This window comes from Mytilus galloprovincialis, chromosome 3 (genome assembly GCF_965363235.1).
Source record: "Mytilus galloprovincialis chromosome 3, xbMytGall1.hap1.1, whole genome shotgun sequence".
In the NCBI taxonomy this organism is placed as follows: Eukaryota; Metazoa; Mollusca; class Bivalvia; order Mytilida; family Mytilidae; genus Mytilus; species Mytilus galloprovincialis.
Genome location: NC_134840.1, coordinates 104804517 through 104828460, shown reverse-complemented (window position 1 = coordinate 104828460; position 23944 = coordinate 104804517). Strand labels below are relative to the sequence as shown.

Here is a 23944-nt window from a genome sequence, read left to right as displayed (position 1 = left end):
TAAATCATCAAAAAAGATATATGCCTGTTTCATTGATTTCAGGAAGGCATTTGATACTATTAACAGAGATGCCCTCTTTTACAAATTGTCTTATTACAACATAGATGGTCCCTTTTTTAGTATAATGAAAGATATGTATAAAGAGGTTTTGTACTCGGTAAAGATCTCGGAAGGTATCACTGATTTTTTTAATTCCTCAGTTGGGGTAAAACAAGGGTGTATTTTAAGCCCTACATTATTTTCTTTATATATTAATGATTTACCATCTATTTTTGACTCAACATGTGAACCACCCAAGTTAAATGATAATGATATATCATGTCTGTTATACGCTGATGATTTAGTCCTTATTTCTGAATCGGCTAATGGCTTACAAAAATGCCTTGACAAGCTTAGTTTATATTGCACTAGTTGGGATTTAACAGTAAATCTTGACAAAACCAAAGTTATGATTTTTAACAAATCAGGTAAAAAACTTACAAAAGACAAGTTTGTTTTTAGTGATAATATTTTGGAACACTGTACAGAATATAAATATTTGGGTATACTGTTTAAACCATCTGGTAGTTTTACAGAAGCAGTGAGACTTCTTTGTAAAAAAGCCTCAAAAGCTATATTTTGTATTAGAAAACTGTTATTTTCTGAAGATATCAATGTATTACCTCACTTAAAGCTTTTTGATGCTTGTGTAAAACCTATACTTCTTTACTGTAGTGAAGTTTGGTCTCTGTATATGATAAAAGATATTACAAATCTAGAGTCAAAATATTGGTCATTGGCTACCATCAAAGTCCAAATTAAATTTGCAAAAACTTTAATTGGAGTAAATAAATCAGCTGTCAATTTAGCAGTACTAGCTGAACTTGGTATGTATCCAGTTTTTATAGAAGCTTTAAAACTGTCAATTGGCTTCTGGTTGCATGTGATCAAATCTGATAACAATTGTTTACTAAAAGATGTATATTGTTCCAACCTGCAATTAACCAATGGATTTGCTAAAAAGATTGAACAGTTACTTGCTACATTAAATTTTTCACATGTTTGGAAAAATCATGATACTATTTCAAAAAGACGTTTATTATATGCAATTCATACCAAACTTAATGATAGATATCTTAATTATTGGAAAGAAAATATATTTTGTGATAATAAATCAGTACATGGTAATAAGATGAGAACATATAGACAGCTTAAAGAAAATTATAAATTGGAAAACTATTTATTGTTAAATATAGACAGAAAAGTAATAGGGCATTTTGCTAAAATTCGTATTAGTAACAGTGTTCTTAGAATTGAACAAGGGCGTCACACTAAAACCCCTGTAGAAGAAAGAATTTGTCCTTTGTGCTTCTTAGAAGTTGAAGATGAATTTCATTTCACTTTAAAATGTACAAAACTAAATATAATTAGAGACCAACTGTTTTCCAAAATTAGTGAAATAGTTCCCTCTTTTTTAAATATGACTAATGAAGCAAGATTTAAATTTTTATATACGTGTGTTAATTGAGACTGATATAATTAGAATTATTGTTAAATTTATAAGCGACATGTACATTTCTAGAAATGCTTTATTAAGCACTAAATAACTTTTTGGTACCACCTCCTCATATAATGTTTATGAAATTGCTATGATATATATATGTTTGTATTTTTGTGTATAACAAATTTGTATTGTCTTGGTATCAATCCTGTAATTTTGGATTTTAAACCAATAAAAATTACTTACTTACTTACTTACTTACGTGTATTTGTTGTTATTTAACCATGTTAATATGTGTTTGTTGACTATGCATTCTTATCAGCGTTTAACAAACATGAATCAATAGATGGTGTGTTCAACAAAAATTATTTCAGAGAGCATATTTTAACGCTGCTCATAATATTTTTGAGTTGGGAGAATATAATACTTAACTCTATTTTATCATATTAAATGATATTCTTTAGCACGCCATTTCAGTTGTTTTACCTTAATACAATGAGTATCTTCAGGTCTGCATCATTCTTGTCTGTACAGTTATGTACTCAATTAAAAAATATTGGTAATTTGTTGGAATAATGTGTTGTTATGACATGAAATCTCCTTTCAGATTTCCAATCGTAGTAATCCGAGGTGCTCCGATTAAATGTGTTGGGAGAAGATGAACTCATTAATAAATTATACACAGTCACTACGCTATACATAGTATTGAAGATACAACCTACTTATATTTTGTCTGTATTCAAATTTTATTTATTTGTAACATATTATGAATATGCTCTAATGTGATAAGAGTTCAGCATCATACTTTACGTCACAATATCGAATTCAACCATATTGGTAATTTCTGTGATTATTTCATCATCCGATATATGATGAAACGGTAACCAAGCAACAAAACTTGACCACTAAATAAAAAAAAAATACCAACATAATATCTTTAATGACTATACTTCACGTGGTTATCATGGATTTGTCTAAAGTGAGTCAATGATATCGGAATGATTATATCCTGAACTGAATATCAAAATCACCTTTTTTTGTTTAAAGGTTTATTTGTATGGTTTAAATGTTGGTATAGATAACATGTGCTCTAAGCTTCGGGCTCAGTATAAGGTTGACACTGATATTGTATTCTATTCTTCGCTTTGTAGCTGTTTTCGTACATAATCTAGATTTTTTTGTAGATCAAGCGATATGAACATTTTTTTCGCTATTTTTACTTCACTAAACCATGTATGCTTCTTTTACTCAAGTGACCGGTCTGGAACGAATGTGTGCACAAGACTTAAAGATGATTGACATGTATGATTCTGTTTTCTGTATAACGTACATGTGTATAAACGCTGAGATTTAGAATACGATGTCCAAGGTTATCAGGTTATATTTTTTTACATAAAAATTAACATATTCAAGAGATGCTCGTTTGGCTGTAATTGATGTACAGTGTTCACGTCCGGCTCTGGTGTGAATCAGATGAGAACGCCAGGATCTCTACTTTCAATGGGATCCTAGTTTACAATTCTTTCAAAGTTTGGTGTATATAAGAGGCATTCATAAGTAATCAAGTTTTGTCTGTTTAGGTATTGAAGCAAAATCTCAGCAATTTTATTAAACTGAGCAACAACTAATCGACTGGAAGAACGCTATTCATAGCATGTTACTGTAACAGAACTTGGAAAGTATAAACTTCGGGGATTTCGCTTTATAAATACCTAACGTGGCTTGTAAATACTATCGGATTGATATTGAACATATTGGTGATTAAATGATATTCAAGATGATAAATTTTATACCCTTTTAAGTTGAAATGACACGCAACAAATTCATCTCATTTTTTTTCATTTTATTTTTCAAAGTTTAGGACGTAAAACATCTCTTCGACTCTTTGACTTTCAGAACGTCTGTATCTCCTATCATGATTTCCTTGGAAGAGGGTTGCTGGTCACAAGGAAGATATTAAACCAAGAGTTCCAAGTGATGACTTTGAAATCATCCCTTCGTAAGTTTAACAAAAGCCATAACGAGTTGATGGTTGTTATGAAATATCTCTTTCACAGATGATAGCGGATGTGTTCCAAATTTCTGAACTGCAACCCTGCCCCCTTTCACGAATGTGACCTACTGAATAAGACTTATTACCGGGTTTGTACTAACATAAGCTACACGACGGGTCCCACATATACGGAGCACTTCAGGTCTCCCCGAATTTGTTATGTGGTTCGTGTTGCTTAGTCTCTTTCTTTATTCTATTTCCTCTCAAATTTGTCAAAGATTTTGTAGAAGCTTTCAAAATAAAGAACCACAATAAACAAGTTTCTTGTTCTGACAAGCGGCTATTTTTTTTACTAAAAGAGTGATATGTCAAGAAAGCCTGATGGATCTTTCTGTGCATGTGGCTGCTGGAGAATAGAATTCCATAGGATGCATTTCAGTACCAAAGTACAATCGCCAAAGATATAACGAAGTTTACCAAATAGTTTTACACTTGAAGAAATCAAATGTAAAACTATGAAATGTTGTCTAATAGACATCCATACATTCCAAATCTTGTATTATTAGTTTCTTTATTTGCTTTATTTGAATAGACTGATGAAATACTTCACAGATGAAACAGTTTCCAAGTGATTTTTCCTTTGTCTATCTATTGAGTTTCTGACTCTACACTTGTGTGAAATCATTAGTTTTCTATTACCTCTTCTACTGACTATATCATCCTCCCTCTTCTCTTTTTTTTTGGGTGAAATTCATTAGTTTTCTTTTGTACATCTCCCCCTTTTAAAAAGATAACATAAGTCTGCCTTGAACTTTCCTGTTGTCCTTCTCTCTCCCTTTTTTCTGCAGCTTTCCTATTTCAGTAATTTTTATTCGTACCACTTCTTTGTTTATCTTACTAATACGTGAAATAAATACATTGACAACAAGTAAACTTTGAAATATTTAATGTAAATAACAAATTATAATCTGAATGTACACTCTATGCCATGTCAATACATAACGTGACCATTTAATGGTAATATTAGAGTAAGAGATTCTACAAAATCTGTCAAGAAACATTTTTTCATTACTTGGTTAACAAATATTGCACATAATACATTTTTTTCTTTAAAAAATGAAAAATCGTCAAAAAATGAAATTATCTAAACGCTCTAAGTACTAGTAATCAAACTTAAACTCTTAATCACATTGTTGTCTCCTAAGTTTGCCCTACAATCATTTATCGACTAGTTACAACTACAATTATTTGGACTAGTTACTTTTCATAACTGAAAATCTTTTTTATAACTGTTTAAAGATTCATATCTTTAAATTTACAACAGAATAAATACATTTCTATTTGCAAGCACCACTTGTAAAACAAAAATACAGTAACACTGTTTTGTTATGACAAAATATTTCATAGACAAACAAGACAAAATGTAATTGCAAATGAGTATATTTTTAGTTCTTAATATACTGTTTCTATATTTTTTTTCTTAATATACTGTTTCTATATTTTTTTTCTTATGATATGCTGTTTCTATACTGTTTGGTAACTAACTATATGAAAACAGCATTTTTCAACTCTCTTCTACATATACATTAAACAAACACATTTTGATAACTAGTGTAATACATAAACCCTACGACAGTATTGTCATGCATAGTTTAAGTATGTACACTATTCTGTGTCTAAGTTTCCTCGGAATCGTTGTAGATGTAATATACAACTATATTGTAAATATATGCACAGAGCTCTGCGCTTTTTACACATATGTTTATATTGTATGTTCTGTACTTATAAACATTTGATCCTTGAATATCACACGAACTTCTTGTTTTTAATGTTCATCCAGTTTGTATGGTAACCGTGGGACAGACCAACATATGATTCTGTAACATCGCCTGTAGTTCGTCCCGCTCTTTTCGCAGACGTCTGATCTCTGCCAGTTTTCTCGTGTTGTCCGCCTCTAACTCACTCACTTCCTGAAAATAATAATTATAAAATTAGATATATATTAACATATTAAAAATCATATGTTAGAGAAAATATTGATACCTGTTCATTTGTTATTCTGTTTATAATTGATCCGCATAATTGTATTTGTTTGTAATGTGTTGTTTTTCATTGTGTTCGTGTTTTTCGTTTTGGGGTCGGGAATACACATATTAACTTTCACCAAGAAGGATGATGATAAAACTAACTTAATTCTGGCACACATTTTTGGTATAATTTGCCAAGTTTTCGTTTATACCGAAAACTTATTCATATCGCTCAATAAGCATGATAAGATGATTAGAGAAATACTATTTGATCTATAGAAAGCACATATAATTCTAGGAGAAGAAAAACACATTAATTTTGTTATATATTATGCTTACCTTTGCATAGACGGGTCCTTTCGCTCGGCGACGTTGACGAAATCGTCTGGCTGCTAGTTTATTCTGTTCTCGTCTTTTTACTATTTTCTCCTTTTCCTCTTCCGTCAGCTAAAAACATATCACAATATGAATATAAATAAGTCATTTAATAACGAATCCATTTAAAAAGATCTTTAAAAAATTAAAGGCCGAAATTTAATTGACACAAGATTAAAATTAGGACTAAACTAATTTCTTACAATTAAATATTTTTCAGCTGTTATTTTTTTATTTTATTTCACATTATCTTGACAACCCGATTGATATTTACAAAACTTATAATATAGACTATATATAAATACAATAGATAAACACTGACTTACCTGTCCTTGTTCTGGTTCAGTAAATTCCACCCCTAGTTCGCTTTGACCATTTGCCAATCTTCTTGATTGTATGGTATATTTTAATTCCTCTTTTACTAATGGGGTAAGTTCTCCCGTTTCCAAAGCAGTTAAAGTAGCTTCCGCAAAACCGTCAGTCTGCTGAGAAGGTTTTAACTCAGCATCATAAAAGAACGTAGCCTCCATGAATTTATCGGCTTCTTCTGTCTCAAGAACTGACATAGGATAGTTGTCCAGTGGGGTCATCCACATACTCGGGCATTCGAAGTCGAGCATTGTTATTGTTCATATATTGACATTACTTACAAAAGTAAATTTAAACTCTTGTGCTAACTTAATTTTTTTCTCTTGTATTCATTATTTATCGAGCCATGCTGAATTTTTAAACACGTCTATATCGTTCTGTGGTCGTAGTTCTTATGACTCTGGGATACCCATTCAATCCTATTTATACCAACCGCATGATTGACTACATGATTATTAGTTTCTACGTGTTGTGAAATGACATGTACATTGAACGGGAAACACCTTGTACGTATTAATAGAAATACTGACGTGTACTACATGTTAGGAGAATTTGTGTAAAAACACTTTTTAATCAATAACACATGTATCGGTTGAAAATTTGTTCATGTTGGTATTTTTTAATATATCATATTGGACGATTGTTTTCGAATGATATCTTTTTCCTGCCTATAATTACTATATCGACGATCGACAGTACGACAACTACGTTTAGGACAAATCTTTTCCGAACGATACCAAGTTGGGAGAATTTACACTAATCTGTTGAATAGGACCATGTATATATAAATTACGAAAACACACTATTAATAGACCATTTGTATATTTCTTACGAGCAGATGTAAACGTTACATACATTTTTAATACACAATTATCGTTTAATTATAATTAATGAAAATGTTTTACTAAATATTTTATGATCCATCGACCTCTAAAACTTCCTACAGAATCATTTTAAAGATACCAAAAGAAAGTCAAAATACAAGTAACTAGTATAACCAGAGACATATGTCTCTGTAACTAAATATAAAAAATGAAATGTATATACTTAAATTTCTCTGCGTATTTTCATATTAAGTAGGTATTTGCCGTATAGACTTTTTTTTAAAGTCAGTTGAGACAAACCGTATAGGATGTTAATTTTTTTCGAGTATTCTTATATAAATTCGTTAGAATAAATTTTCAAATACTTTTTTTTTATTACAAATTAAGACTCTTAAAAGTTGACAACAGATGGAACTATCTTCTTTTCTATATTTATTGGTTTTCTTGATAGTGCATTCCGACTGTGGTCCCTTATACTAGTAATGCAGTGTGCATAATGCCATTTCTAGATTCCATGGTTAGATATGCGCAGGTTGCTGTGACAATTCATATACTAATCAGAGTACAATTCTATTTACTGCAAAAATTCTACAAAATATAACCGGTCAAACCTTTTGATAAAACTGTAAAACTGAACAATTTAAGAACTCATTCTTTGTCAAGACTGTGATTCATTGGAACCAACTGGAAGAAGCAATAGTGTGCGCCAAGTCAGTTGAGAGCTTCAATACAGCTCTCCAACGCCGTCAATAGGCGCTCTCTCTCCCGTCGAGTAAAAGCCAGTATTGGTACCTTCGACGTAACGATACATAATCAGATTGTATCCGGTAGTATCATATGTTTTTTTTTCTCTTTCTTTTGTCGAAGACTATTATATATTGACTTTAAACGTATTGTATGGTGTTGTGTCTTTTATTTGCTGTCGTCTTGACCATTTCTCCGTTTATTAACTTTTATGCGAGAATTTATGTTTTCATATATTTTTATTTTTGATTTCTGTCATATTCACGGCACCCTCAGTCAAATTCACGAACACTTTTCTTGACTCAGCCATGATGATTTAGGATCATTTAGGGCTTGATGAAAAAAGGTGAGAGTGGGCTATACAGAATATAAAATATAGGGCAAAAAAAAAAAGAAAGAAAGGCCAATGTGAACAAAAAATAAAGAATTCAAACTCAGATCTTAGTATCAGTGGCGGATCCAGGGGGGGGGGGGGGTTCCGGGGGTGCGCACCCCCCTTTATTTTTGCCGATCAATGCATTTGTATCGGGACATATGTTTTGCACCCCCCTGCACCCCCCCTTTGCCCTGGGTTAGCACCCCCCTTTCGAAAATTCCTGCATCCGCCCCTGAGTATGGCATTAAAGTATCCTTTAATATAATGTTAATTTCTAGATCGTTACAAGTTGCCTTATGTGTATCTTTTGGTTCGTTTTGTCGATGGGTTTTTGCCCCGTTGGTGAATTATCGACTTTTGTTTTTATTTATATTCAATAAAGAGCAGTACCGTAATAGTTGACTGTTCATAATTGAAGAACACACGAAATGTCTCCCATATAGAATTACTTTTTCACTTAAAAAGAAAAGACATTAGTTACTTCCCTTCCACCAATTCAGTTTATTGGTAAACATATTCCACCGTATTGATGGTTAACATGCGAGACAAAACTGAGGCATTGATTGATTGCTGGTTGTCAATGTCCAGTGGCAAATAGTTCATGCATGTTCAAAACTGAACTTCGAGTCAAGTAAAGATAACATCATGGCCAGACGAAAAAAAACCCCAAGAAAATAAAGAAATGACAACTAAAAAAAACATGAACAAAATATATAACTCTAAAACAATAAACATTAAACATTGTATAAAACAAACCCCATTTAAAACATGAAAAACAACAAGTAAGCCCTCAAAAACCGTGTTGCCCACATGAACCGAGGAAGGTTTAAAAAAGTTGTGTAGAGTGAAGAGAGCCAAAAAGGAATGTTCTTCAAAATCACAAATTAGTTCGATCAATGATGCATGGTCAAATATTGGCATTTACAAAATCGAACGGTAAAGCAAATATGAAACCGTTAGCTAGTATGTAAATAATCCTTCTAAAAATGTTTCAATAAGCCTTTCTAAGTCTTCTCTGATCTACAATAACTGGTGTACAAGACAACGGATCTCTATGAAATTGTACATAAAGGTTCCATACCAAAAAAAGTAAGAATGGGATTGATTTTGGGGGTTATTAACCTAACCGTTTAGGAAAAAAGGCCTTTAAGAAATACTTGTGAAATAAAAAACTAAATATCTATATCAATACTGATAGATGCATGGTAATCAAGAAGACAATATTTATAGGGTATTCCATTTAAGATTATATACTTTTTTAAAGAGGGAAGGCACCAAGGGGACAATCAACAACTACAAGTCTAAAACAAACCCAGATATGACCGATATCATGGGGTTGGAATCATGTGAATTAGAAAAAACGCTACACATAAAACTAAAGATAGAGGAACACAAACCACTGAGTAACTCAAGTGTTTTTAAAGAGTAAGCAGTTTTTATAACTAGTGAGTGATTAGTCTCATTTTGCAATGTCATCATCAAGAGGTCAAAATTGTGGAATATATCTTTTGTTATCTGTGACACAAATCAGATCAAACGGAAAGGCAATAAACAAAACCGTTTAATGAAATTCGTCTCCAATGTATGAAATAAAGATTATATAATCAGAGGAGTAGCTGACATTAGGCACTTTAGATAGGTACATGTGAAAGAAGTTGTGGTATTAGTGCCAATGAGACAACTCTCCATCTAAGTCACAATTAGGCAGTCACAAGCTTAAGGTCATGTTTTTTCTCTTGATTGTTTATGACATATTAACACTAAATCCATCGGATATTGGATGTGTACTGATTGATAATTTAGACTTTAGATGCATGATTTTGTTTATTAGTTTATATATATATGAGTTGCTATTGGCTTTGAACCAGCTGTCAATAACTGCAAGTACTCTCAGATTTGTACTTAGTGTCTTTTTGTTAGTGGAATGTACAAGTACTCGGTTTACATCCACTCTGTTTTTGTTATATGTATTTCTAGTTGTATTCATCTGATGAGTTAAGCCTTTCTTCAACTGATCTTTTTTTAGTTTGTTCTTATGTTGTGTAGTTACAACACTGTCCCATGTAAGGGGATCCTGATAACATGTTAAACCCTTCCACATTTTGTATGTATGTACCTGTCCCAAGTCAGGATGGTTGCCCTTTGTTGCTGTATTACATAGTTCTTTTTTTGTACATTAACTAAGCTGTTCGTTTTCCTATTGAATTATTCAACATTTGTGACAATTGGGCCTTTTTTTTTTATATCTATGTGGTATGTGCTTTGCCTATTGTTGTAGCTGTTAATTTCTGTCATGTCATTGGCAATCATACCAAATCTTCTTTTTATAGTCATATCTGAAAAGAATGGGTGCGATTAATTCAATGCCTACTGCCTAGTGTAGAGAAAATTCCATACTCTCTGCATCTTAAGAACACTTCCAATAATTCTTTTATAGGTTCAAAAGTAGTTTGCTGACAGGCAAAATTTAAGTCCCTATCCAATGAACCCTCATTATCTAAAGACATTTCCAGATTTCCAAACCTTTAACCAGGATAACACCTATTATAGGACCTACCTGTTGTATTCATTGAACATTTTTTGTTTTTGTCCTGAACATGTATGAACTATTTGCAACTGGACATTTAGTAATCAATCTATCAACAAGCTTTCAGTTACTTGAGTACTCTCAGATCTAAATTAATTACCAAATTAAACATAATTATTCAAAGCTAGGAATTTTACGGTACAGGATATCAGAAAATAATATTTTTTGTAATTTTCTTTCAATAGTATGAAGAGAACCAACTTCTGCATAAGGCATCAACTGTGTGTGTGTGTATGTGTTTGTGTGGTAGGGGAGGGTGAAGGTTTAAGAATCAAAGATGACTGGTCCAAATGATAGCTTTATCATATAGTAGTTTCAGTGTTAATTTGCCTATCTTTTTAATAAGGATCCTCAATATGTACTAAAACTTAAACTCATATCAATTATATTCTATCATTAAGAAATAGATATGAAAATACTTAAGGTTCATGTGGACCCAATGACTAAAATGGACATATTTTCACCTCAAAATCTACTCTGAGTACAGAAAAACCTGTGCATCTGGAAAAGTTTTAAGGCATAGCATGCCCTAGGTAAATAGAATTCAAATGCATTGTATGATTTAGAAAATTCAAAACTTAACTGGATTTTGCCATGCACTTTTTTCGTCCCTGCAGAAGATGATAAAATTAACAAACAGTCGAGTTTCCTTTGATATGGTCCACTCAGTACACAGTTTAAATAACCAATTATTGTCAGGTATCTATTGTCCATCCAATGTCCGACTCACTTCAATTATTACCTATGAGGAAGTTCTCAAGCCTGTTTCCCAACTTAGTTTATTTTGGCACCTTCTGGAGAAATGAAAAAAAGTGCACTGCAAAATCCTGGTAAGTTTTTATTTTTCTAAAACATAAAACATATTAGAATTTTATATATCTAGGGCATGCTATGCCTGGATTTTTTTACAGATGCACAGGTATGTCTGTACTCAGAGTAAATTTTGAGGTGAAAATATGGCCATTTTAACCAAAGGGTCCACATGAACCTTAAGTGGATGTACAATGTACTGCTTAAATACAAGTCTAAGCTGATCTACATTTACTTATAGACTCCCAAATGTACTGTGTAAATTCATAATCGTCAAATGCTTTACTTTAAAATTATTCATAATTCTTCAAACTTTTCTTCATGTACATTGTATACTATCATGATAAAATGACCAGTAAATTGTACACAAAATTTTGAAACTAATAATGCTAAAAACCATTATTCCTCAGGAAGCAAAGTCCCCAAAAACCCAATACCAGGGCTCTGCTTGAGGCCTAGAGAGGCAGACCCCTGTTGTAATTTGTGCCTACAGTTTATTGAATACCTACAAATGATCCTTGCATTTACTAAGACAATATTTGGTCTTACAACAAACACCTTTATCTTAACATGTTTTTGCTTGAAATAAAACTCCATTTTACTATCCTAAGAAAACAGCATTTCATTACATTAATCTATATACCTTAAACCTTTCTTTTGAAAAATAGAAAACTGATATAAACTGTTAATATATTTTTTTTTAATTTCAAACCAATTAATATTATTTTATTAACAGAATAATTTTCATGTACATGTATAAACAAGAATGTGTCCAAAGTACACAGATGCCCCACTCGCACTATCCTTTTCCATGTTCCATGGACCGTGAAGTTGGGTAATTATCTAATTTGGCATTAAAATTAGAAAGATCATACCATAAGCAACAAGTGTACTAAGTTTCAAGTTGATTGGACTTCAACTTCATCAAAAACTACCTTGACCAAAAACTTTAACCTGAAACTCCCACTTTCATTTTCTATGTTCAGTGGACCGTGAAATTGGGGTCAAAAGTCTAATTTGGCTTAAAAATTAGAAAGATCATCTCATAAGCAACAAGTGTACTAAGTTTCAAGTTGATTGGACTTCAGCTTCATCAAAAACTACCTTGACCAAAAACTTTAACCTGGACGGACGAACGGAACCACAGACGGACGGACGGACGGACGAACGGAGCCACAGGCCAGAAAACATAATGTCCCTCTACTATCGTAGGTGGGGCATAAAAATCTTAGTACAAATTATTGTTGTTGTTTTGTGACTTTGAATTCTGAAATGTATGCATATCTGCCCTGCTATCTCCTTGAACCAGAACAATGCATGTCCTTTCATCTGAATATTGGTCCGACAACCATTTGTAGACTGGTCTCAGATTCTGACTATCACATGTTTTATGTAATTTTAATCCTTTTTATTCTGTTATAGTTTATATAAAGGTGAACTGCACCAATGATTACACCTGTACAATATCCAAACAGTGTCCCTACTACACAGGTAATTGGCCATTCCTAAAAAAAGATACAAATTAATCAAAGCATTTTACAATGCTTTCTTTATTGCTCAGTCTAAATGTCGGAGAAAACTGTGACAATTGCAGTCAACAAACAAGTGACAAGGAATGACATGATGTCATTTCATATAAATGGTGATGGTGAAATTTTTGTTAGGAGTTCAGACTTCAGATCAGGACTTTTTTATTGTAATATAACTGTCTGATGTAAACTTTGTTTTTAAGGTGTTTGTAATTCAATTTTTCACTTAAATGTAATATGTTTACATATACAGTGCTCATGAATCATTGCCCACTGATTTTCTAAATAATTTTTTTTTATGGTGTTTCTTTTTTTCAAAACTGAGGATAGACAATTGGTAAACCTGTAAAATAAAGTAACTTCCCTTAATACCAGATTGACCTTAACAGAGCTGTTGTTTGACCTATGACAAGAGATTATTGTTTTTTTTATAGGAAAAGGCTTTATTGTTTCAACTGCTTATACAAATATACCAGGATTATGGCATTAATATCTTAGCTGTATTTGGCATATCATTTCTGAGTATTTGGTTGTCAATGCTCTTTAGCTTCATATTTGATTTGAGCACCACTAATGATTTTGGTCTTTGCAATAATTCACTCTTGTACCAAACAAGATATGAATTTTTGCATGATTTAAAGCCTCAGTCGACGTCACACCTTACCGGATAAGACGAATGGACACCTAAAGGACAAAAATTAAAGTTGCTTTTATGTCTCTAATGTATAAAACTCAATAGTACGTTTGTATTTATGATGTGGCACTGCAGAGAAAAATAAATAAATAAATAATCAATTACGTTGACAAAATTGTTATTGTTGGGAGTCCGTTGATGTACTGACCAAATAAAATGGACGCTAAACGAATGCATAACGGACATGCAACAGATATGCAAGGTGTGAGAAACGGAAATGTACCAGACAGAACGGATGTCCAATGTACATCCAACGGAGGAGCACTGCATAAAAAGGACATCTAACGGAAGCGTACCATATAAAACTGATGAACAAGATATACGGAAAAACTAAAGGCGACAATAATAATACATGTAAATTGCATAAATATTCAAAATGTTTCTGTGTAACTGGTTTTGGTTTGTTCTTCAAAATGCTGCCAAAATGGCAGTGTCTGGCTTGAATTAGAGCTGCTTGATTGTGAAGACATGCCCTTACTCTAAGATCGATTATGAATAATAAGAATCCATGAACCTTAAGAAAACTTATTGGCATTTCTGACACGAAATTTTCAATTGACATAATTTATCCGTTTAAGATCCATTCATCATCTGTTTTATCCGTTATACCTCTGGTAGAAGTCCGTTTCACATTCGTTCCACATCCCTTTTATCCGTTAGACCTCTGTTAGAAGTTCGTTGTTGAATTTATCTGTCAGACCTCCAACAGATGTATAATGGACACGTAACGGATACAAAATGGAAATGAAACGGACAAGTACCGTACAAAACGGAGGACTACCAGACGTTCAACGGACTTTTCATCTGTTGAATGTCCGTTTAAAGTTTTGAACATGCTCAAAATTTTCCAGAAGAGACGTACAGTAGACGGATAAAACGTACACTCAACGGACATGCAACAGATATGGAAGGACGTCTAATGGATAAGAATGGACGTCTAATGGACATGAACAGATTGAAAAAAGTTATCTGTTGGGCGTCCGTTCGAGCTATCCGTTAAGGTGTGACCGAGGCTTTAGATATTGTTATAACAAATCTATTTAGTCAGCACAGTCGAAGGTGTTCTCATTATCTAATTGACCTTTGAGTGGTAATTTCAACATAGTAAATGTATTCCTTGACAATGTATTGAACAGTATTAAATCCGTGTTTTCTGACTAAAAAACAGATCATGTGTCAATGTTTCATTTTCAAGGACCTGACAAGAACAACGTACTGTTCTCCTTTCTATTCTTATAATCACTACATCACCCTATTCAACGCTTGTGTACAATATTTACCTGCCATGGTCTGTCCCAATCCAGGGGTATTGGGAAAGCTCCTAACCAGGAACCTACTATACTACATATAGTTGAGAAATACACTATAGACTCTACTCCAAGTTCTGGACTAAAATTAAAATAAAATTCTTTATAAGTCAGGTCATCTTGGGCATGTTGGGTGTATAAGTTAACAGTATTTTTTTTCAATCATTGCAGGAAATATAAAATAATCTGATGCAGTGCAGATACATCCAATAAAACTATACTATGTTATGAAATGACCTGTTGGTTTCCATAGATACAAATCAACTAATTTCTATAAGCAAAGTCTCCTTCTTTCTTATATCAGAAAAGAAAAAGGAAATTCAACAGGTAAAATATGCCTTTATATGTAAGAGTACAAAAGTGTTACAATGAATATGTATTCAAGTTTAATAAAAATTATAGTGGCTATATATAGCTACTTGGTGGTACAGTGTAAAAACATTCATTTTTGTTTTTCCATAAATATAGAAAACAATTATTTGGTCACAACCTACGGTTTTATTTCCTTCTACATATATCTGAATAACCAACAGAAAACTTATTTCTAAGTGAAGAAGTTGATAGAACTTGTAGAAGTGTATTTTAACAAATAGCAGTTTTCATTCTAACTATACCAAAGTAAAATGGTTCATTGATGAATAAAAGAAAATACCTGTTTTGTGCAAATATTCTGATCCACTGTACTGTATTGGTACCCATCACACACAGAGCTGGTAATACAACTGTAGCTGACATGGTCATACCAAAGTGAAATGTCTCTGCTGAGGACCTAATAATGTAAGGTAATAATCATTAAATGTTAAAACTGTACTCTAATCGTTTAATGACAAATGTCAACTTGGTTTTTCTATCAATAAAGATTTGTCTTCTCTCATTTGCTTCTGATGTTGAGAGATTAGTGAATATAGTGTTTGTGCCAACGTGATGGTTGATATTTTCAAGACTCGGCATACAACTACCTGTCATAGAAGAAAATGGTCATAGATATTAAATCGTAAAATTTAAATTCATAATGTTTATACTTATCTATATTATAAAAAGAAAGTTTCATTTAGCAGGAATATCTATCATGTCTATATTATCATTATGTTCTGTTTCCAGTTAATTTTTATCCCATAAAAAAAAACATTGAATATTAGCAGAACAAAGACTTTATAAATCAGATTATAAATAAATTTGGACATTTTTTATTCTGATTGTATAAAAGTGAATTGTTATTTATTCAGATGGTTTGAATCTTTTTGTCTGAATAGTGAATATTGAATATACATGTACATCTTATCAAATGTTGATGAACATATTTGTTTATAAGTAATTTTTGCTGCTAAGGGTAGTCTAATATACACTGTACTCACTCTAAGAATGGTGCACCGAATAAAACTGCTATTACATGAAAAAATATTGATGAACAAAATAACAGTGATCCATTCTTCAAAATGATTCTTATCTGAAATAAAAAATATATGTTTAAATACAAGTTCCATTAAACAATAAAGGTGAACATTGATAATATGAAATAGTAACTATTTTACTAATCTTTTACTAATCAACATTATCAATTATGTCAATGGGAACAGTTGTCCCTCTATATAGATGGGAGGCTTTCATGAAGATTTTCTTAAAAAATTTAAACATGTTAAAAGGCCTCAAACGCTATAACAAAGAAAATTGAGACAATATGGGTTTTCTTAGTTTGCAGTCCCTTACCATAGATCAAACTTTTAAAATTTAATTATAAAAAGCAGGGTTCTCGCTAAGGATTTTTGAAGGTGAGTCCAGGGACTCGTCATTTTTAGCCATGATGAGTCCAACAGAAAGAAGAAAATATTTTATTGCAATATAATGTAATATTTTAGTCTCCATTTCCTAACAGAGCAATGAAATGACATTAAATTCAGATCACTTTTAAACTTTTGCTATAAAATGATGATATTTGTGTTTAACTGTGTTCAGTTTATACAAAATATTTCAATCTTGATGCATCTGTGGACTCACTGGGTCAGTTTTGAAAATGGTGAGTCCAGACAGATTTTGATGAGTCCAGGACTCATGGACTCGCCTTAGTGAGAACCCTGAAAAGCTGTGTGGTTAGTTGAGTGGCAGCAAATACTGATTTTCAAATGTTTGGGTTGATATTTCTGTCAATGGTATGTCTTGCACACAGCAGGGTACATTTTCATATCATGTCAACATGATATGTAAGTAATATTTGCCATTGGTTGGTCCAACCTACATGTATCTTTCAAGAATGTTCCAGCCTCCAGGACTTTTTGCGTAGAAGTCAGAGTCATCTGAACACCAATCAGGTGACACTGCACTCACTCTAAAATTGATGCACGAAATAAAACTGCTATTACATAAACATAACCCATACCTAGGGGTGGAGCTAGACAGCAAGCTCAATTGGAACCATCACAATACCTCTCCAATTTTTTTGTTAGAAGAAATTTATATACATGTAGATGTCCTCAGGAAATTAAACAACATGCTTACATGTAAATTGCTCTGATAAGACCACACCTGGAATACAGAAGTTCAGTATGGGACCCCTATTGGAAGAAGGACATAAAAGTATAGAAATGGTACAACACAAGAACTACAACTACCAACCCGGCTCTATGACCCCAATTATACAATCTTTGAATTGGCCTACTCTTGATACTAGAAGAACAGCAAATCGTTTAACCCTTTCCTCCATAATGACGCCTTTTGATGCCTGTGTAGTACCTCAGTTGAAATGCTCTGACTACGAAATGTCTGGATCAGACTTAGAAAAAATTGTATCCAATATGAAAAGGATATCTGTGAGAATATCTGAATTGAATTCCATTGATGAAATATTTGTTTTCACAATGCATCAATACTCTAAACCAGATAATTTTTTTTATTGAAAAAATCCTATGCGAATCTAGTATGTAAAAAAAAAATCCATGGAGGAAAGGGTTAATATTATTTCAGAAAATACTGTACCACCAAGTAGCCACTGAAATTCTCAAATACTACAGACTGTAAATTACTTTGCATTACATAAAAAAAATGTAATATTACAATGCATCACAATTACAAATTACCATTACCCCAGGCCTGTCTATAGTACACACTGGGACATGGTCTGAAAAATACCTCATCAACAACAAGAAAACACATCATAGCCACACAGACAGAATTATGCAGCCACAATGCAACATCTCAGAAAACAAATGCAGCTTTTCCCAGTAACAAACCGGAACTGGATTCGGGGAACCATTTACCAGGGAACATCTCAACTTACACCGACTATGACTTTCAAGGAAAACCCCTGGTCACACTATCATCCTGAGACAAGAGACACAGTGATGCTGTAAAGATCTTCCTTGTTTTTATCCTGCACTGACCACATCTTTAAACTTGTATATATTTATTTCCTTTTCAGTTTTTTCATGTTTGTTGATCACAACTTGTACAGCACCTGCACCTGATGACACAGCATTAGCGTGATGGTATTTTTCTGTTGATGATTAACGAAAGAATAAGAGCTAGTACACATAATTGACAACTTCTTGTGAATTATGACATCTTAAAAAAGATTTTTTTTATTTTTTCTTAATCTTAATTATTTGGACTATATACATTGTAGTAGTATAGAGAAAAGCCTTTCAAAAGGGGACAAAGGCAACCAGGTACCAATTTTATCAGAAATTTCTTAGAAAAAAGGGAGGTATGTGTTTGATACATGCCAGTGATTATTTCATACATTCTTACTTTCGATAGTATCCCTGCATTCCTTTGAGATGTACCTCCATGGATATTCATAAAATTGTAAAAAATGATATTGAATACGCTGATGAACAATATAAATAGTTTTGTGACAATAAGGCGATATTTGACTATACTAAACAGACTTTCATTGTTTACGCTAAAGAACAATAACATCAATGTACTAATAGAGAATATAAGATGTCCTTTTAACAAGGAACTGAGAGTTTCTTTCGCTGGCAAACGATTTGCCATGGGGGCAGACATCTTTGTTTACGATCCGATTGCTTCCCTTTGAAGAGTTCCGGTTTCTGTCAAAACAAATACACGCGAGCGTCAGTTGTTCAATCTTCACGTTTCAGAGAAAAGACGCTCAAAAAGGGAATATTTTTTTGTCAATTAGGTATTTATATTGCATTAATCATACACAATAGTTCTTTAAACAGTTAAAGCTAAAATATTCGGTTAGAGGTGCCACGCCCCCTCCAACAGTCAGTTTACAAATTTTGGACATCTGTTTTCGTTCTCATAAATGCAACCTGAGAAAAGGACGTTAGAGCTGATTGTCTATGGATAAGCAACCTTAGCAGAAAATCATGACGAATTTTGCAGGGGCAATAATGAGGGTTGATGACGAATAATGGTAAAAAATATTGCCAATTATGTCATTAACATTAATTTTCGGTGCAGGAGGATAAAGTGTACACTTTCTTTTAGACGATAAAAAAAAGAGTAATTAAGATGAATCACATAAACAATTTGATGCGAACAGTAGCTTAACCCTCTTGCTGCCGACCGTTTTTCAAGGTTGCATTTCATATGCCGGAAAATACGACAGCTCAACGTCTGTGACGTAACATGCCAAACAACAACGTCATTCGATATATGACGTCACGACAAAATGACCACTACATTTGGAACCAATTAGAGAAAAACATAACCCTGTTTATTCTTCCGTATTTTAATTGAAAGAGATACAGCATTTATAAGAAGCTTGCATAAATTTATCCATGGACATATGTGTTCCTCCGGCACTGCCGGTTTGGACATATGTGTCCCTCCGGCAGCAAGAGGGTTAAAATGATTATGTTTCAATGTTCTATAAAATGTTTTCCCCAAAATTACCCAAGATCAACCGCAGCAGTTCCCTAATAGATACAAATCAGAATGTTGTGTACCTTTGACTCACGTTTAGTCATGGATTCCAGGAGATATTGGGTATTCATCACAATGAGACACCAATTCAACAAAATACGATATTTGTAGAAGTCAAAAAGGGAGGTTATCATACAAATGTACATTATATCATTTTACAAAATTGAACACGAAAAGGTTGCAATTCCTAAAAATAACAAATTAACTCCACAAAAAAGACAAACAAGACATTCTAATTCGAACAGTTTCCAAATTCCATCCTGCAAAACACAGTACAGAAAAGAATCATATTTTCCAAGAACTATTACCGACTGGAACAAACTACCGGATAACATTGTAAATTGCACTTCAGTAGACTCTTTCAAATCTTCAATTTCAAAGCATCAATATTAACTCAATTACAACATCTTACTTTATTATACAAAACAATTTATATTTTTTAATTTTTTCGTATTTTTAAAAATTGTACATTTTTTCAATCTATGTCTTGTTGTAAGTTTCCTCCTGTGACATAATCTTCAATTTGTTGAAGGCGGTCACTATATGGTAGAATAGAATAAAAAAAAAAAAAAAAAATGGTAATTTTTGTGATCTTTTATTTACAGGTATACAAATGTGTGACAGTCTAACTACAATAGATGAGCTACCAAATGAAATTCTTCTTGTGATATTTAGCTACTGTAATGTTGATTCATTGAACAATTCTTCATTGGTTTGTAAGAGATGGAATATTGTGATTGGTCAATCAGATATTTTATGGAAGGAGCTATGTTCTTCATTACATGAAACCAGGAGGCTGATACAAGTAGACAGGGAGCTTGGTAGATCTTGGCAGGTAATAATTTACAAAGAAAGGCTTTTTAAAAATGTATAAGATACCAGAAGTACATTACATAGTAATAGTCTTCTGAAGTTATACTCAAAATGAACAATTAATGAAGTTATAATTCAAGCACTAAAATCACACTTATCAAATTCATATATTTTCATGTTTTTGCCAGTATGTACAGTTCCTCATATTTTTTTTTCAGGAAACATTTAAGATGAATTACAAAACTAATGAAACAAAGAAGAAATGGAAGAAAGGAGATTTTAGTAATCCAAAAAATTACCAAGAACTGGCACCAAAACCAGTTTGTAAAATGGACGATGAGAGCTGGGGCGAAATATTCCAGATGGAACTGGATCGTTGTTGATTCATATTTTCCCGTTTATCTAAGATATCAGCAGCTGAAAAAAAGAATAAATATGAACAGCTTACTAAAAGGATTTAAAAAAGACTGAAACTGATAACTACCAATGACAATTTCACTTCTTAATGTTTTAAATACCCTAAGGCCAAAAAGTGCAGATGATAGGTCTAATTTTGACAATTATTTGGCTCTAAACTAAAAAAAATGTTTGAAGGTAAAAATATAAACAGAAATAATGTACTGTAGAAGTTTAAATGTTTTTCTTTATAAGGTCAGGACTATTAAAATGACATGTACAAAAATCTTTTTGTCTCAACGTTGAAGACTTAATTTATTTTACCAATCTATTATAGGGCAGCTTGAATATATTTTCGTTATATTGAGGTCAGGACTATTTAAATGACATGTACAAAAATCTTTTTGTCTCACTGTTGAAGACTTAATTTATTTTACCAATCTATTATAGGGCAGCTTGAATATATTTCATTATATTGTTAAGGTTTTTATGTTAACTTTTTTATTTACAAAATTTTATGTTAATGTTTTCGTTTATTTAATTTATAACAAGTTTTAAGATTTAGTTTTATTTGCAAGTTGTTTTCTCTGTAGATGTACAGAATATATGTTTGTTGTTTTCATATCGAAGTAAATGAGATATTTATCAACACCTTAAAAGCAGTCAATATTGTTCATATTGATGAAGAATATTGTTAAAAATGCTTAGACTGAACATAAATTAACTAAATTCCAAATTGGTGTACCTAACTATTTTAAACAGAGTTTAAACAATACCAATACAAGTTTTTCATGGTATATTTGTTTTCAAGAGTTATGTCTTTTTATAACAGATATTTTAAAAGACAAAATTTAGATTTATGTTATACAAAGCATCTGTGCCAATTCTCAAAGATACAGACAAAAATATTTGATTTCATCATTTATCAAGACAGTGTAATTTGCAAAGGGAGATAATTTCTACCAAATTGTGTTTAATTCAGGGGGAGATAATTTAAAAAAAAATATTTACATTGTATTCAGAAAACATGAAAGATTAAAACATATATTTTTTTTCTCATCATTTTCTGAAAATGATTTTATGGAATAAATAACCATATGGTTGATTTCTATTTGTGAATTTTTAATTTATTTTAACACCCTCCTTAATAAGTATGAGATTTATACAATTTGGAACATTTCGTTCAGTCATTTTGTACATTTGATTGACCAAAAACATATTAAATTTAGAGACTTTTTGGAGATACTGGCTATCATTGTATATATACAGGTATATGTAGATGTATATTTATAGACATTTTGTCATACACATTTTTTTTACCATCTTGCAGGATGTTTTTTTTATTTAGAAAAAAAAATCATTCTCATTACACACAGAGTTTGGCCCAAACAAATCTGTTTCTGTGTTGATTGAATCATTATGCAGTAGATTTTAATTTTAATTTTTTTATCAGGTCTGGAACTTGATTTTAAGAGAGTGATTTTTTTATTTATGAGTGATTGTTTATTTATGAGTGATTGTTTTATTGCTTTGTTTGTTTATGAATGTATATTGTTGGGTGTGTTAATTTATTAATGTTTTATAACATTGATTGTTGTAGAGTATTTTCTCAACTGTGCTCATCACAGGCTGTGTTTGTAAATAAATAAAATCATTTTATAATAATTTTTATTATTTCTCATCCATGTAACCAACACTTTTACATTCTAACAACTGGTTTATACACCACATTGTAATAATTAGCACACTTCATGATCAAAATGTGTTTGTCATAATACCTGTTATGCACTCACATTAAAATGCAGAATTCAATGTCCCAAATGTTTCTCTAAATACATACCATTGTGCATAGAGAACATTTGGTTTACTGGTTCTCAAGCCTTCATTGGTTTAAATTCATGACTTATGTTTACAATTTTCATTTGCCATTGCACCAAAAAGTGGACTATGAGTGATTGTAACACACAGAAAAACACAAAATTGTTGTCACTCTTTTGAGATAAATCTAAAATTTTGTTCTATTGTTAAACAAACCATTATATATACAAATCAAATTACATCATTAGAAAGCTATCTATTGTTAGAGACTGACAGTAATGATTGTGAAAAATATATATAATGAATATTGACAAATCATAAAAGTAAAGGAATGTGTCTGTATACTTAAATAATTCCACAAAAACTATTAAATAATATACTATTACCTAAAAAATTAAATAGAATGGAAAATTATGCAAAAATTGATATGAACAAATGTTGACAAAATGTTATATTTGGTTCATATTAAAAGGTGAAGATTACTAGAGAAGATGTAAATGACAATGCAACTATCACCCAACAACATAAAGTAACACAAAGTTAGAAGTAAAACATTTAAAGGTCTATTCCTGCTCTTCAATATTCAGTTGGCTTTTTAAACATATAGTAAGCTTTCAATAGTTGTGTCATATCACCAATTACTCCCTCAAATTTAAAACGTATGTGAAAGTAGGCCTACTCGTACAAAAATAGTGCATTTGATGTCATTGTTTACTTAAACTAACCAACAAATTGACAGAATTGAAACTTTTGGTGAAAGAGAAATATATTAAGAACATTTTGAGCTAAAATTTACTTGTTTATGAGTTTGCATTCAAAATTGAGGATAAATGCACTCCATGGTATACTAATTCAAGATTTCCAGAAAACCAGGGGTTATTTTTAGTGGTACCTCTATTCGGAAGACCTTTT

The 23944-nt window shown here is 31.8% G+C and overlaps 3 protein-coding genes across 4 annotated transcripts; 1 reads left to right on the top strand and 2 right to left on the bottom strand.

The window, feature by feature from the left end:
- Positions 1-4402: 4402 nt before the first annotated feature.
- Positions 4403-6640, bottom strand: LOC143069644 (cyclic AMP-dependent transcription factor ATF-3-like). The gene is made up of 3 exons (XM_076244388.1): positions 6202-6640; positions 5840-5947; positions 4403-5443 (listed from the first exon to the last, which is right to left on the bottom strand). The coding sequence occupies exons 1-3, from the start codon at positions 6493-6495 to the stop codon at positions 5306-5308; spliced, it is 540 nt and encodes a 179-aa protein (XP_076100503.1). The 5' UTR covers positions 6496-6640; the 3' UTR covers positions 4403-5305.
- Positions 6641-12296: 5656 nt separating this feature from the next.
- On the bottom strand, positions 12297-19148 carry LOC143069640 (GPI ethanolamine phosphate transferase, stabilizing subunit-like). Its single transcript, XM_076244383.1, has 5 exons — positions 18857-19148; positions 16471-16562; positions 15768-15884; positions 15089-15197; positions 12297-13090 (listed from the first exon to the last, which is right to left on the bottom strand). The coding sequence occupies exons 1-5, from the start codon at positions 19115-19117 to the stop codon at positions 12974-12976; spliced, it is 696 nt and encodes a 231-aa protein (XP_076100498.1). The 5' UTR covers positions 19118-19148; the 3' UTR covers positions 12297-12973.
- Positions 19145-22879, top strand: LOC143069641 (F-box only protein 48-like). 2 transcript variants are annotated; one of them, XM_076244385.1, is made up of 3 exons: positions 19145-19253; positions 20611-20840; positions 21037-22879. In XM_076244385.1, exons 2-3 carry the CDS (start codon positions 20619-20621, stop codon positions 21199-21201), a joined length of 387 nt encoding a protein of 128 aa, XP_076100500.1. In that variant the 5' UTR covers positions 19145-19253; positions 20611-20618; the 3' UTR covers positions 21202-22879. The 2 variants fall into 2 exon arrangements, with proteins under 2 accessions (XP_076100500.1, XP_076100499.1); XM_076244384.1 differs by lacking the exon at positions 19145-19253 and adding an exon at positions 19466-19493.
- Positions 22880-23944: the final 1065 nt, after the last annotated feature.